The sequence below is a fragment of the Simochromis diagramma genome, unplaced genomic scaffold (assembly GCF_900408965.1).
Source record: "Simochromis diagramma unplaced genomic scaffold, fSimDia1.1 OVJJ01000578.1, whole genome shotgun sequence".
Classification (NCBI taxonomy): Eukaryota; Metazoa; Chordata; class Actinopteri; order Cichliformes; family Cichlidae; genus Simochromis; species Simochromis diagramma.
The window spans coordinates 385639-399654 of NW_024387395.1; the positions used below are offsets into that span (position 1 = coordinate 385639).

Sequence of the window (14016 nt, forward strand, 5' to 3'; positions counted from 1 at the left end):
ACCTCACTGCCACAAAATCAAAACTGTCACCTTCATCTCTGGAATATTTATTATTTTAATATTGTGCATCTATTAATAGAAACGCGGAAGCTGCACACATCCGTTCCCTCGGAGTTTAATGTGCTCCACAAATTGCACACCGGACGGTTTGTCAGGCATACGTGTGATATCAGCACAGCTCCACAGCACCCCCTAGTGACCGCCAGCCGCGGGCTGCCCTCAACACCCGCTGAACCGTGACGTGCTGCTCAGGTGTGGCACGGAGTGAAACGGGCTGATGTGATTGGTCAGAATCAGCCGGAGTTCAGCTAAATCTCAGCGCAGGCCGCTGCCAGCACTAGCAGCCCAATATGAATAGTGATCGTTTATTAACCCTTTATCTGTCTGGGAATCACAGCTGACCTTTGGCTCCGCCCTGACACAGGTGCGTGAACCGGAAACGTGTAATGAGACAGGATGCGTGACGCACAGCAGCGTGTGAACTGCAGCGCTGTGAGGGAACCCTGTGATCACGGAGCTGAACCTGCTAAAGCTGCGGTCCTGAACTACGTATAAACTGTATAAAAGGGGTCACAGCACGAACATGCAAACATGGAGGGAGCATGCTCTTTGAACAGCTCCTCCTCCTCCACCATGCCTCAAAAGATGTGAAAGTGGTCACATGACCACGCCGGGCACTTAGAACTTGAGCTGTCACACCTGAGGCCACCTTTATCTAACATTACCACGTCCTCCTCCTGCCTGTGGGTGGAGGGAGGCCCAGATGCTTCACCTTGCATCCAACTCAGGGGGAGTCCCTGGTACGTGCCACTTAGTGAGGTCGTGACCTTTGAGGCGGTCCTGAGAGTCGTTGACTCGACTGTCATGTGACTCTTTGGAGTAGAAATGGCAGTTTATTCCACCTCTGAGGTGGAGGCCTACACAACCAACCATCGGCAGGTGATTAACGCTCACTCACACCACCTGTGAAACAACTGAATTCAGCTCAGATCTTCTCACGCCTGATTGGCCGATCAAGTCGGGCCAGTCATATCTGAGCATGCTCACCACGGGTATTATAGCTTTTACCCCTCAGCTGTAGAAGACGTCATCCACAGAGAGGTGAGGCAGGGTGGAGCGGGTGGAGATGAGTGTGACAGGAGAGCAGCAGGAGTCAAACTGAAGGTTTGGAGGTGGAGGCAGATGGAGTAAAATCTAAACTTCATATTTAACGTTTAGGCGGCTCCGATTTCAAAGTCCAACATCTGTAAACATCTGTAAACATGAATGTGATTAAAATAACAACAGACTGGAATCAGCAGATGGAGCTCGATCCATGACGGTCACTCAGCCGGTTCAGGTGCAGCAGGAGGGGAGGAGTCTGTGTCCCAAAACGGCGGCCGCATCCTCCAGAGGACCCGGCCTTCGTGGTCTATGTGGGCCGGGTCCTTTGAAGACCGAGAAGGTCAGAAGTGCGAGGCTGTGAAATGGGACAGTCTCGCCTTCAGATGAGCGTCACCGCGGTCTCGGTGGAGTTTAATAAACTCGGCCGTCTGCTCCTTGCTGTCTAAAATATAACAGGACACTGGAGTAAACTCTCGACCGTCTCACACTGCTGTTTAATCAGTTTTCTGTTCGACGTTATTGTGAAAACCACCCGGGGGATTAATAAAGTTTTATTTAATCTAATCTAAGCTAATAACTTTAATCTCAGCCAAACCGATTTACTCACGAACAAATAAAACACCGAAAAAAGCCAAACAATAACATTTTTAAGTTATCTGAGTGGCTCATATATCATGTTTAACCTGAGTAGCGAAAGACAGCGGGGGTCTGAAAAGGATGAAGCCGGGTGTCCGCTGCTCTCACCGGGTTGAGTGACCATTGAAACCCCCGGTCAGCTATCGAGCGGGTGGTCTAACAGACGTCTCCGAAAACGTCGGCGCACTTTTGCAAATATGTGATGTCTTGATAAAAACAAGCAGATATTTGATGTTTACGCAGCTACGTTCTCACCTGAAAATATGTTCAAAGTTTATTTTGTGACCCAGAAAGATTAATAAGAGTAATATTAAAAACTTAGTAGCGGCCGCCATTGTTGGAAACTGGAATTGGCTGGGCCGCGCTATGAATCCTGGGATATGGTGGGCCACGAAGGACACACCCGACCCATCCTTCAAATTCAGGGAAATGAAGGACGCATTTGTCGGCCACATTTGAAGGAGTTGACGAATTGGGGACAGCCTTCGTCGCCTGGCTGTGACGTAATTGGCCTTCAAATGCGGCCTCCGAAGGATTCAGCCGACGTTTTGGGACACAGCTCCAGAGACAACAGCTGACGTCCACGGTCTGTTACCATGGTAACTGACTCAGAGTTTCAGTTAACCCTAAAAGTGTTTATGAGACGCGCTCGCTTCATACCTGCCATGCGCTCACTTCTCCTGCCTCAGGTGTTTCAGGGCAGATCCATGTTCAGGTGTGACAAACAGAGAGCACGAGAGCACGGATGAAATCAGTTTTATTGATCAGGAACATAAATAAGACGAAGGTGTCACTGTACACAAACCAAAGTCCAAATAAATAAGAGTCACAGCAATAAATTAAAGCAGGACGTGGACGACAGACTGCAGTTCGATGGCTATTTACACTTGTTTTTACACAGTTTGTCGCTTGCTTCACGCCTCGCTTCACGCCTCGCTTCACATTTTTCTTCTTCACATTTCAGGAATTTTATTTTTAAAAAAAGAAAAAACAAACAGCACGAAGCAGCGGCTCGCTTCCAGAAACCTTCGAGTCCCATTTTTCCACACAAACAGTCCCAGGGCTCCCGCAGGCTGTGACCGCCGAAGCCCCCGAGCTCGCGTTTGGTTCTGCCGGGTCTGTGCGGCTCCGGTCGAACTTCAGCCTCTCTTTCTGAAAATGATTCTACGCCGGTGCCCTTACACAGACAGGAACAGGAAGCAGGTCGTTTCCTGCGAGCTGCCGAGCTGAACCTTGAGGATCAGGCTCGACTCCACCTTCAGGTTCATCTGTGTACAATCATGGGCGGAGCGGCGGGGAACATCAAACAGAACACGACACCCAGACACGAACGCTGCAGAGCTCCAGCATGCAGCCGCCCGCCAACGCCAGCGAGCCAGCGGCTGCAGCTTTCATAGTCCAGCTCCGTGTCCGCACACGCACACACACACACACACACCTGGCAAACAAAATCTGATGTAAACATTGTTTTAGAAAAAAAGGAACAAAACAAAACACACCTGAGACTAGCTCCTCCCCATTCTGTCGCTAAGCACTTATGTTACTCTGCAGAAGCCACACCCCTTGACCTGTCTTTGTGATGATGTCACCACCAGCCAAGTCAGTTGCAACTTGATGTTTTCTACATCCCTCCACCGGGAGGCAGATCGGCACCACGACCACATGGAGCGTGAGCTACGAGCCTGCTCACCTCTGACAGCCGAAGACACAATCAGGTGTAAATCAACTGGTTAACCAGACGACTGGTTAACCAGACCACTGGTTTCACCACTGCGTCCCTGTGGCGTGGCCCTGCTAGCATCACATGCAAAACAGGGGAAAGTGCTAGCTTAACTAAACCATCACCTCTTCATTGTTGTGCGGTTTCAGACCATTTAGTCTTCATTTAACAGAATGCGAACCCCGGGCTAGCAGGCTAGCGCTGTGTTAGCCTGCGTGCTAACAATTAACAGTGCATCATTCCTATGTGTCTGAGTTGTGTGCTTGAAGCTAACAATGACTCAGCAGTTCTGTCCTGGTTCTAAACCAGCCGTCGGTGTGAACTAGAAGCTAGGAGTAAGTTCAACTTTACACAGCTTCATCCCTGCTAACGAGCTAATCAGGTGAGTTTTATTAACTGGAGCCAGAGCTAGGCTAACACTGCACTATCGGGACGACAAACTAAGTTATTAGCTTTAAAGACACGAGCTAACAGGACAAAGGGTCAGTATCTTTTTTCATGGACTGAAACATCCTGATTATTAGTCGCTTGCTCTAGCTAGCCGAGGGTTAGCTTCAGTCAGATAAACCCAGCTAATTAGCTAAAAACAGTCATTATAATATGATCATTAGCATGAAATAAACAGTGATTATTTGTTTGATGGACCAGCGGCACATCTAGGAAGCTGTGGCTCATTATTGGATGGAGGGAGCTCGTTGTACCGCGGCAGAGATGAAACCATCGATTCGCACCAGTCGGACTCTATCTAAAACTTTATTGATGCGCGTAGAGACCGAGACGGCATGATTATATGTTTCTAAACTTTTGTACGAAAGTGAAAGAAAAAAAATGCTGAACTGATTCTACAGTAGATGGATGGCATTTTCATCAACGCCTGGTGAACCCTTTGTGATGTAGTCTGTTTATAAGGAGCTAACACAGACAGACGGACAGCACACATCCTTCAGTACCTCCAACTTCAGGTGTTCAGGTAAAAACATCCCGACGAAAAGCGCTGCTCTTCTTCATCTACCCGAAGTCGAACTACCTGCTGCTGAAAGTCATCACAAAGTTCATCCCACCTCTGAAAAGAGTTCAGATTGCTAAACCTACACAGACACAAACATCCCTGTTCCCTTTGTCAGGTGTTCATGATTTAAGGTAGTTCAGGTGAACTCAAACCAGAAAAGAAAGCATTGTTGCATGGAGAGTTGTAGTCCGACGGCGAGGAGCGGTCCAACTGAAGCCAGCAGGCGAGAGGAAGTTTAACATGTTCGCTCGGCAGCACAATCCGGCAATGAATGACATCGTCCAAAGGTGCGACGGTTTAATCCAGACTGCACTCCTAACAGCATGCAGGTACAAAAACTAAAAAAACAAAAGCCCCACACTCCAAGGTGATTCGCTGAATGTACTGGCATTCAGAGCCACAGAACGGAGGCGAGGACGGGCCAGCAGAGAAGAGGGATGACGATGCGTCTGCGTAAGCGAGGTTTCTAACACTATGAGAACTGGCGGTTGGCGAGTTGTTTAACGCTCTGATTCTGGAGTACGGTGATGACGCAACAGGCGCTCACTATGCGGAGAAAAAAAGACAGCGTCAGCATCAGCTTGGACCCCTGGAGGGGTCGGGTTCAGGTGACCCGTAGTGGGATCAGAAATCAAGACACGAGTGCGAACAAAGAATCCAGCCCAGGCACAAGTTTTTAAAACCCACCCACCCAACCCAAGAAAAAGAACTTTTGGCTTTGTGGTTATATACAGTGATTTCCTGTGGACACAGTTTGATGTCCATTAAGGATCCACAGGCGTGCAGGACTGGATGTTGGCGACCCGGCGCCGGCATCAAAGGTCAGGGTCAAGTCTTCAGGCCAAGAGGGGGTGGAGCTAACCGTGAATCTACTGTACAAGTGTTTATGGGTGTAGTGATTTTCCAGTCAGCTTTATCTGTAACTGTTGTGTGGGTATGACCCTCTACTAGCTCCGCCCCCTTCCTCTAGCACCACCCCCAGCTACTGGTGCACTTCGTTGGCGATCAGACTGTCCTCCCCTGACTGGAAATCCGCCTCATTGATGCTGTTCCCTCCATTCAGCATCTCCTCATCCTGCGATGACCCTCGGTCCTCCTCGCTGCTCCCTCCGCCAGGCTCGTCCGAGTTGGGGTCCTGGAGGACCTGGGCGATGTACATCTGCTGCTGCTGCTGCTGGAAGGAACATAAAAACAGGTCAACCACCAGGAAGAGACACGACCACAAAGAACTGTGACGTGATCCGATTTCTATAAAAACGTGTTGTTTGCTATCTTCTTGATGCATGCTCAATCATCCAGGTGAGTAAATCTCCAAAAGTCAATTCTGATTGATTGTTGATTCTCAACAACCACTGATCAAAGACCATGGGTACCATTCACAGAGAGTTGGGGAATGGCAGGTTAGCCTTCTTAGACTGTGAGATTTCCATCAGTAATGGGGGACATCTACAAGCTGACGTGTACAGTAAACCTACACATACAGATCAGTATTTAAGGTTTGACTCCCATCATCCACTGGAGCATAAACTGGGCGTCATCAGGATGCTACAACACAGAGCGAACACCATCCCCACTGACACAGCAGCCAGGGAGGCAGAAGAACATCAAGAAGGCCCTGAGTAAATGTGGTTATCCCAGCTGGACTTTTGTCAAAGCTGGGAAGGCGCCAAAAGAAAGCTCCAGCCGATCCAGGAGAGAAGGACAACCGCTGCCCAAGTGAAAACCTGTAGTGATCCCGTACGTGTCAGGAGTATCAGAGCAGCTGAGACGCATTTTTTCTAAACACCGCGTCTCTGTGGCTTTTAAACCCCAAAACACGCTGCGCCAAAAATTGGTCCACCCCAAAGATCGGGTCCCCCGACACAAACAGAGTAACATAGTGTACGCTGTTAAGTGCAGGAGGATTGGCAGGATTTATACATCAGGGAAACCAAACAACCTCTGGCTACAACACAGAAGAGCCACCTCGTCAGGCCAGGACTCTGCAGTATATTCACACCTACAGGCCAGTGGACACTCTTTCAATGATGAGGATGTAACATCCTGGACAGGGAGGAACGCTGGTTTGAGGGCGGAGTCAAGGAGGGAAAGACCATCTCTGAATCAAGGAGGGGCCTAAGGGTACATCTGTCACCATCTTACAATGCTGTGATTGCAGCCATTCCCCAACTCTCTGTGAATGGGACTCATGGACATTGATCAATGGTCATGAGAATTTGCATAATTAAGATTAAGGAGCTGACCTCCCAGCCCATTGTTCCTTCAGTGGGCTGGTTTCAGTCATTATGCAAATGTCCTGTTTATGAGATTGAAACCTGCAGTCAGCTGAGACTGAAGAAGTCACCTGATGAGTGACGAAACGTTTCTCTCACTGAAAACGTCCAGATGAACAGAATCAACTTTTGGAGTGTTGTTTGCTAGTTGTGATTCATAAAACTTGTGTATCTCAACAAGTAGGGAACCATCGGTAACTTAGGTTCAAGGTTTTCTAGAGAACTAGAAAGAATGTTTTATTAGCTTATGGATAAAATCAAGAACTACAAATCTGTTCTCCCTTCAGTGCAATGATTGAGAGACAAGTTAAATAAGGTAAGAGCAGATCTTTGAATTTGAGCTTGGTGCTTTTTGAACCTTTCAGTGTTTTATGAGCTGTACAGGAGGATCAGTCCAGGAAAGGCATTCTGATAAAATCTCACACCATCTCCTAGTTTGTCTTAGTTTTGGTTTGCTTTGGTGAGTCTGCCTGACTTTCTGGGCCCACAGACTCAAACAGCTGTGAGTGTGTCTAAGGCGGACTAACCGAAGGCCTCAGCGGCCCCGATCTCCGGCGGTACTGAGACCCGTTTGATGAAAACCTGGGGGAGTGGTTTGTTGCAATCCCAATAAAGACAACATGCGTCACCTGAGATTTGGTGGTGGGTGAGGACGAGGGACGAGCTGGACGTCCGTTCTCGACAGCGTCCACGTCGTTCTCCTTTGTGTCGATCTGAAATGGAGATGCTCGGAATAAGACGCTGGCGTTCACACACTGCACACTAACCTTCACTGCTTCACTGCACTGCTGTCGTACCTTGTAGTTGTGAGCGCTGAGGTACTTGAAGTGTCCGAAGCAGACGTGAGACAGACAGACCACAATGGTGACGATCAGCACCACGAGCGTGAACATGGAGGTCGGCGTGTCGAAGCCTGAGAGCACATTAGCAGTTAGCTATGGTCAGCAAATAACAACTTCCTGTCGCAAATACTAACACATCGTTTTTTTAGTTCTGCTGGATTTAAAACAGCTCATCCTTTCACCGAGGGTGTGGTTAACTTCACTAAAGGAGTCACCTCAGAAAACTGCCTCACGTTACCCCGGATTTATCGCCTATTTGTATCCGACCAGGTGAGAGTGAGGTTGAACCATGACCCACAAATGTCCTCTGAAAACACCGGGCAATCAGATGTGAGGACAAGTATGGTTAACCACATTTACTCGGCGATGCTATCGAACGCCATCCACGGAGACGACATCTTGTTATCAGGGTGATAATAGCCAGTACCCACTGGCAGGACTGTCAGACCCCCCCCAAAACGATAGAAACATTTAAAAAAATCCCCCCCCGCCAGAGTTTTACTTGGTCTTGGTCTCGACCTCGACGGACTTTGGTCTTGGTCCCGCTGTCTCCCTCTTGCTGTCTGAGATCGACATAGTGGTCGGAGATTTGGAGTCAACAGTATCCATGACACACAACGAGAGTGCTTAGAGAGCGCTTTGCAGTGAATCAGAAGAGTCGACTCCCATTGAGCGAGAGCCGGCAACTCAATTAATTTCCCTCCATATTGTGGCCAATCACATGCGAGGATATAGGATAATATCATTATGTGAAAAACAGAGAGGGTGATGGACGTGACGGTCACGTGGAGCGTGCGTCTGTCCTCTCAGTGAGTGAGACAGTGGACGGTGGTGAGGAGGGCTGTGCATCGCAAAAACACATAAATGTGCCCGAGACCCGTAAACGAAGCAGCATCTGGCTGCAGTTTAAAGACTTTTTTGTCTCGGTCTCGTCTTGACTTCGTCTTGGTCTCGATACCCACTGGTCTTGGTATTGTCTTGTTATAGTCTACCCCCCCCAAAAAAAGCAACATGTCAGAAACTGCCTTTCACTGTCAGCACTTGTTATCAGTGACAAACGACCAGAACTGTTCAACCTTCTCATTGATCCACTAATAATGAAAACTACAATTAACTAGATAAAAGAGAAATTCAGGGATTCAGAGGGTCAGGAGACTCGTGGTGTCCCAGACACTCAGGGATGCTACTGAGCTCTGCAGCTTCTTTCAGAAACATCCTGCAGTCATGAAGGGCGTCTCTGCAGAACAGCTACTTGCACCACTCGCATTACTTTATTGGACTCATCAAACGGTCTAAGCGGCCGTCCTAGGCGGCGCGGCAAGGAAGGTCTGACACAGCTGTGGTGGGCGGGGCTTACCTGTGCGTACAGTGGAGAAGAACAGCAGCCAGAAAAGGCAGAGGATGGGTGCTGCCACCACTTGGGTGACGGCTCCAGAGTGGATCTTCTTGTCCAGTTTGGAGGGCAGGTAAGCGTAGTACATGTTGTATCGGTCCACCAAGTGTTTCAGCAGCATGTACATCAGACCTGCGGGTGAACAGGTGAGCTGAATACCCCTGACGTCATGCTGGACCTGCTTTTATTCTGACTTGAGACTTTACGGGAACAGGAACTAGACTATTTTCAGCCACCGTCACACTTTACACTGACTTGTATGACTTCACCTGGATGCTAGTACTACTACTACTTCAACACCTGTACTGTTACTCTAAACATGTACTGACTAACAGTTACTGCAGTGCTGGACTGACCGAAGGGCACGATGATGGGGCAGGTGATGCTGTAGGCCATCACCACTGTGAAGACGTTCATCATCCAGGCATACGCTGCTCCGAACTGAAACTCGTAGGCCTGATGCTGTAGGGACGACAGACAGGGTTACAGTCAGAGCAGCGCCCCCTGTGGGCTGAAAGCTTTACCGCACCACCATAAACTTCTCAGTGAGTGTGTCCTCACCCTCTTGACGTTGCGGCGGTCGGCAGCAGAGCGAGCCAGGCACAGCCGGATCATGTACATGAGCAGGCCGGGGATCCTCAGCAGGTCCATGGCATTTCCGATGAATGCGGAGGCGATAACGTAGTTGACGAAGAAGGCGCCGTTATCTGGCAGAAAGACGCACCTGCAGAAACACAGTGGTTTTCAGTGAGCGGTAACAACCGTCAAACTGTAGGCTGGAAACAAAACATAACTCACTCAAATCGGACTTTAGCATCAGCCAGGAACTTCCTGTCAAAGAGCCAGCGGAAGAAAACGTCCAGACTGGAAAGCACAGACAGAAACGCTTTAGTAGAGGTCAAAGGTCAGTCAGGTTTCACACTCTTTAGAGCCACAAGATCTGTTACCTGCTGAGGCCGAGAGATGGCAGCAACAGAACCATGAAGATCAGGAAGGTGTAACACTTATGCATGGTTGTCCTGTTTTCTCCAGACCTGCACACACCGACAGGTGAAACAGAAACTGTGAGATGGACGGAACCAGGAGCAAACCACGGGCAAACGGGGACAAAGCGTGGGCAAACGGGGACAAAAAAAAAAAAGAAAAGAAAAATGGGATGAAGCGTGCCCAATAACGCAGGGGATAAAAAACAAAACATGGCAAACACTGAGGTCAGATACAAGCGTCACTCGACTTTAATCATCACTGGGACTCTACAGGAAATGACTTTAAATGGGACCTTTGACTTATTTATTTCTAGTTTCACAGTGTGTGCTACTCTCAGAAATAAAGTGATGAAGAGCAGCAGTGGAAGCAGCTGTACCTGGTCCAGTGAGCCTCGAAGAAAGCAGAGTAGTAGACGATGGTTGGCAGCAGAGCAGAGAAAGCCCAGAGCAGCAGGGTGGGGAAGAACTGAGTGACGATGGGGTTCTGTTCAAGAAACCAAGAAAAACAATTCATCCAACCAAACATCCACCCAATCAACCCAAACCATTCACCAACAAAGCATTGATCCAAGCACCCAACAGACAGAGAGCACAGAGTCAGAGCTGAAGGAATCGGCCTGAAGCCGGACTATACACCTGCTTCACGCTTCTTACATTCAGATACTCGACGGGCTTGGTGACGTTGAACTTGTCCATGGTGGAAATGATGATTGCGGGCGTGGTGAGGAAGAAGAGCAGAATGAAGAGGATGCAGTTGATGACAAAACAACGGATCCACCAGGAGATCCCGCCCAGTGAAAGGTGTTCCCTACAGGAAGGAACACAGAGTCAGCTGATCTCAAAGGGCGCATTTATTTGTCCAAAGTTTCAGGTGGGCGGAGCGTGCGGACATACCAGCGGACATTCTGTGGGTCGGGTGCGTACGAAACACTCCAGTTATGAACGTGAAGAACCTCGCTGAACTGAGAGGAACGTGGCTCCTGGCGACATCGACACCCCTGAACCTGACAGGCGTTAAAGTCCTTCAAAATGCTGAGAAAAGAAGAGCCGTGAGCAGAGGTGAGGTCAAAGACATGACAAGGATTCGAATGTGAGGGGTGTGGCTAATGTGAGGTGGAGGCAGGTGAGACATTTCGTTAGAGAAAACTATAAAAACCATAAAATATTTAACGATCGCCAAATGAGAAGTTTTTGAGGAGAAAAATAGGGGGAGGAGTCTGAGACAGATAAAGAGGAAGTGAAGCGAGTGGCTTACATGGCAGTCATGGCCTCATTCTGGAAGGTGACAAAGGCCATGCCCAGAGGCTTGGTGTGGACCTTTTCCTTCTCCTTCCTGTACTCCTCCTTGAGTTTGGCCTCCCTCTTTGTGTAGTAGCTGACCGCCTCCTCCTGCAGACCACAGAAAAGCGTCAACAAACCGCCACCTGACATGCTAACATTAGCACGTTAGCATTTGAATTATGTAAAGTAAAGCTTGGCGATGTCGTGACGACTTGCAGGACAGGTGAAGTAACCCTGAAGTCCAGCTTGCTGCTCCTGGACTCATCATTCTGAGTACCAGCTCGCCATTTTCTGTATTGGCGGCATTTTAACAACGGAAACACCACAACATAACGCAGAGACACGCGACGCAGGACAAAATCATTGCGCAGTCGATGAACTGAAGGGAATGTGCAGAAACGTCGCTGTATAATGAGCCCAGCTAGCTAGTTAGCAGCTGCTGATGTGACCGCGCGCGCACGGTTCTGCCATGGGGGCGATGTCTTTGTTTTTACCTCCTCACAGCCAGCGATGGCGCAACAGCAGAGGTGTCCGCAGGGCTTGGGGTTGATCATGGTGGGAACGTGTTCTTTAGCCATCAGGTCGGTAAAAAACTTCTTGCTGCGCTCAGTCTTCTTCCTGCAAAACACGAATGGAGTCATCAGGTGACGACGTGGAGCACTTTCCTGCTCGTGTCAGATGCTTACTCCTCGGCGCCCTTTAGCAACAACGATATTTGGAATGAATGTAGCTTGTTTGCAGCTCTGGAGGCCAGGATCACTGAATTGGAGACTGGGCTTCACACCCTCATAAAAACCCGTAGTAAGCCAGGCTCCTGTAGCCGGGGCAGCTGAAGGTAACGTAGGCCATGCTAGCAGACCAGACTTGAATTTCACATAAGGAGCAGGTTAGTTAATCAGAAGACAAACAGGTCTGGATAAACCTGCTAAAAGAAAATTAAAAAAAAAAGCTGTGTAGCGACAACAAGCAATGTGAATAAAAACAAACCTGGGTTAAAGTTGTCAGCAATGATTCAACTAAAGTCTGCAATTTGTTTTTCATTGGCTGTGGCTCTGCAGCACAGATCAAATCATCAGTCTTCATGTAAACACCTGTGATTGGTTGTGCAAAAGGTCAAAGGTCTGCTTGAATCAGTTTAGAGCAGCAAAAAATTTCCTTGGAAAACTTAAAAGAAAAAAGCTCCTATTTACAGTATTTTATTTTTCTGATCTCTGTCTCTCTTCCACAGCATGTCTTTATCCTGTCTTCCTTCTCTCACCCCAACCAATCACAGCAGATGGCCCCGCCCCTCCCTGAGCCTGGTTCTGCTGGAGGTTTCTTCCTGTTAAAAGGGAGTTTTTCCTTCCCACTGTCGCCAAAGTGCTGCTCATAGGGGGTCATATGATTGTTGGGTTTTTCTCTGCATCTATTATTGTAGGGTCTCCCTTACAATATAAAGCATGTTGGTGCTCTATAAATAAAATTGAATTGAAATGATTTGACTGCTGGAAATTTATCGGGTCCAACTGGTCGATGTGGAGTCAGAAACAAGGCTTCTGGAGCGGAGCTGAACATGACAGCAGTAATCTGTATTTAGATTACTGCAAGGTGGAAAAGACAGAACGCTTGTGAAGAGCTTGGAGATGTTCACACAGCTCAGGGGTCAAAACCAGCTGATCGATGCATTTCTACTTATAAATGTGATGCGTTCAGAGTCTCACATTTTCATGCATATGAATGATTACTGTGTGGGTGTGTGAGATTTTACTCCCAGCATGCACTGGGCCTCACCTTTCAGCGTTCAGAGCCATCAGTTTGGCCACGTTATAGCAGATCCGAGCCTCAAGGACCGTGCAGTTCTCGTACGCCTGCCTGCAGGACACAGAGGAGGCACACCACCATCAGAACAAGCGTTCGATTCCTGCACCCTCCCACAGCAGCGCTGCAGGACTCACAGCTCATAATCATCCTTCTTTATCTGATGCTGGGCCTCGTGCAGTGTCTGAAACAAGCTGCTTTAGCCCTGCCCCCTTTCACTTTCATCTGACTGGCCATGTGCCCCAGATGACCATATTAGGGACATCCCTTCTGAATGAAACTGTGATAAGCTGAGTGTTCAGGGCAGACTCATGGGGGTTACTCGTCATCAGAAACTCTGAACAGAAGAACAGCTCCGTGCAGTCACTGACAGGAGAGCGTGGAACTTACTCAAAGTGCTGTTTGATCTGACTCTCCTCGGCGTACTTGGAGATGCCGTTGATGAACAGAGTGCGTTTCACCTGCAAGACACAAAACTGGGATTACCGCACGGCTCAGCGCACAAATGCCGCGTCCTCAGAGTTCACGGACTTCCTACCAGGTCGTCCTCCTTGTAGTGCATCTTAGACGTGTGCCTCCTCATGCTGTAGACGGTCAGCAGCAGATACATGAAGGCAAACGTGGTGTGCAGCCAGAGCAGGTTCGTCCTGCAATGTAGCAAACCCCCAGATTACACCTCTCAACAGGAAGGTTCACAAGCTTTTACTCTGAAACATCTGCAGGAAACAACGCCGTGATTAACAAAGCAAAGAAGAAGATATGAAATCTCACCCAGACTTCAGGTTGGCTATCGTCGTGCGTCCGAAGCTGTAGGCGTTGTTTTCTGGAAGAAAGCAAAGGTCACATGAAGCCCGAGTGTGCACGAGTGCTTTTCCTAACATCAGCCATCGCATCACCAGATGTGTGCTGGTGGACTTCCAGTAGTCACGGTGTTTATAGTGGGAAAGCTTGGAGTGGAGTTTTATTGGCTTAAAT

The 14016-nt window shown here is 48.6% G+C and overlaps 1 protein-coding gene across 5 annotated transcripts in view; it reads right to left on the reverse strand.

Moving 5' to 3' along the window:
* Positions 1 to 2480: 2480 nt before the first annotated feature.
* Positions 2481 to 14016, reverse strand: part of LOC120720333 (CSC1-like protein 2) — a 28578-nt gene continuing 17042 nt past the window's right edge. For 4 of the 5 annotated variants that reach the window (XM_040009968.1, XM_040009966.1, XM_040009971.1 and 1 more), the window contains 17 exons: positions 13813 to 13864; positions 13580 to 13688; positions 13432 to 13502; positions 13015 to 13095; positions 11739 to 11862; positions 11219 to 11352; positions 10858 to 10995; positions 10618 to 10771; positions 10341 to 10447; positions 9925 to 10011; positions 9776 to 9841; positions 9539 to 9701; positions 9334 to 9439; positions 8942 to 9109; positions 7540 to 7655; positions 7372 to 7455; positions 2481 to 5643 (listed from right to left, as the gene is read on the reverse strand). In XM_040009968.1, the coding sequence (XP_039865902.1) occupies positions 5452 to 5643; positions 7372 to 7455; positions 7540 to 7655; positions 8942 to 9109; positions 9334 to 9439; positions 9539 to 9701; positions 9776 to 9841; positions 9925 to 10011; positions 10341 to 10447; positions 10618 to 10771; positions 10858 to 10995; positions 11219 to 11352; positions 11739 to 11862; positions 13015 to 13095; positions 13432 to 13502; positions 13580 to 13688; positions 13813 to 13864 (1952 nt within the window). In that variant the 3' untranslated portion in view covers positions 2481 to 5451. The remainder of the gene's footprint in view (positions 5644 to 7371; positions 7456 to 7539; positions 7656 to 8941; positions 9110 to 9333; positions 9440 to 9538; positions 9702 to 9775; positions 9842 to 9924; positions 10012 to 10340; positions 10448 to 10617; positions 10772 to 10857; positions 10996 to 11218; positions 11353 to 11738; positions 11863 to 13014; positions 13096 to 13431; positions 13503 to 13579; positions 13689 to 13812; positions 13865 to 14016) is intronic. The other variant, XM_040009967.1, reaches the window with a different exon arrangement.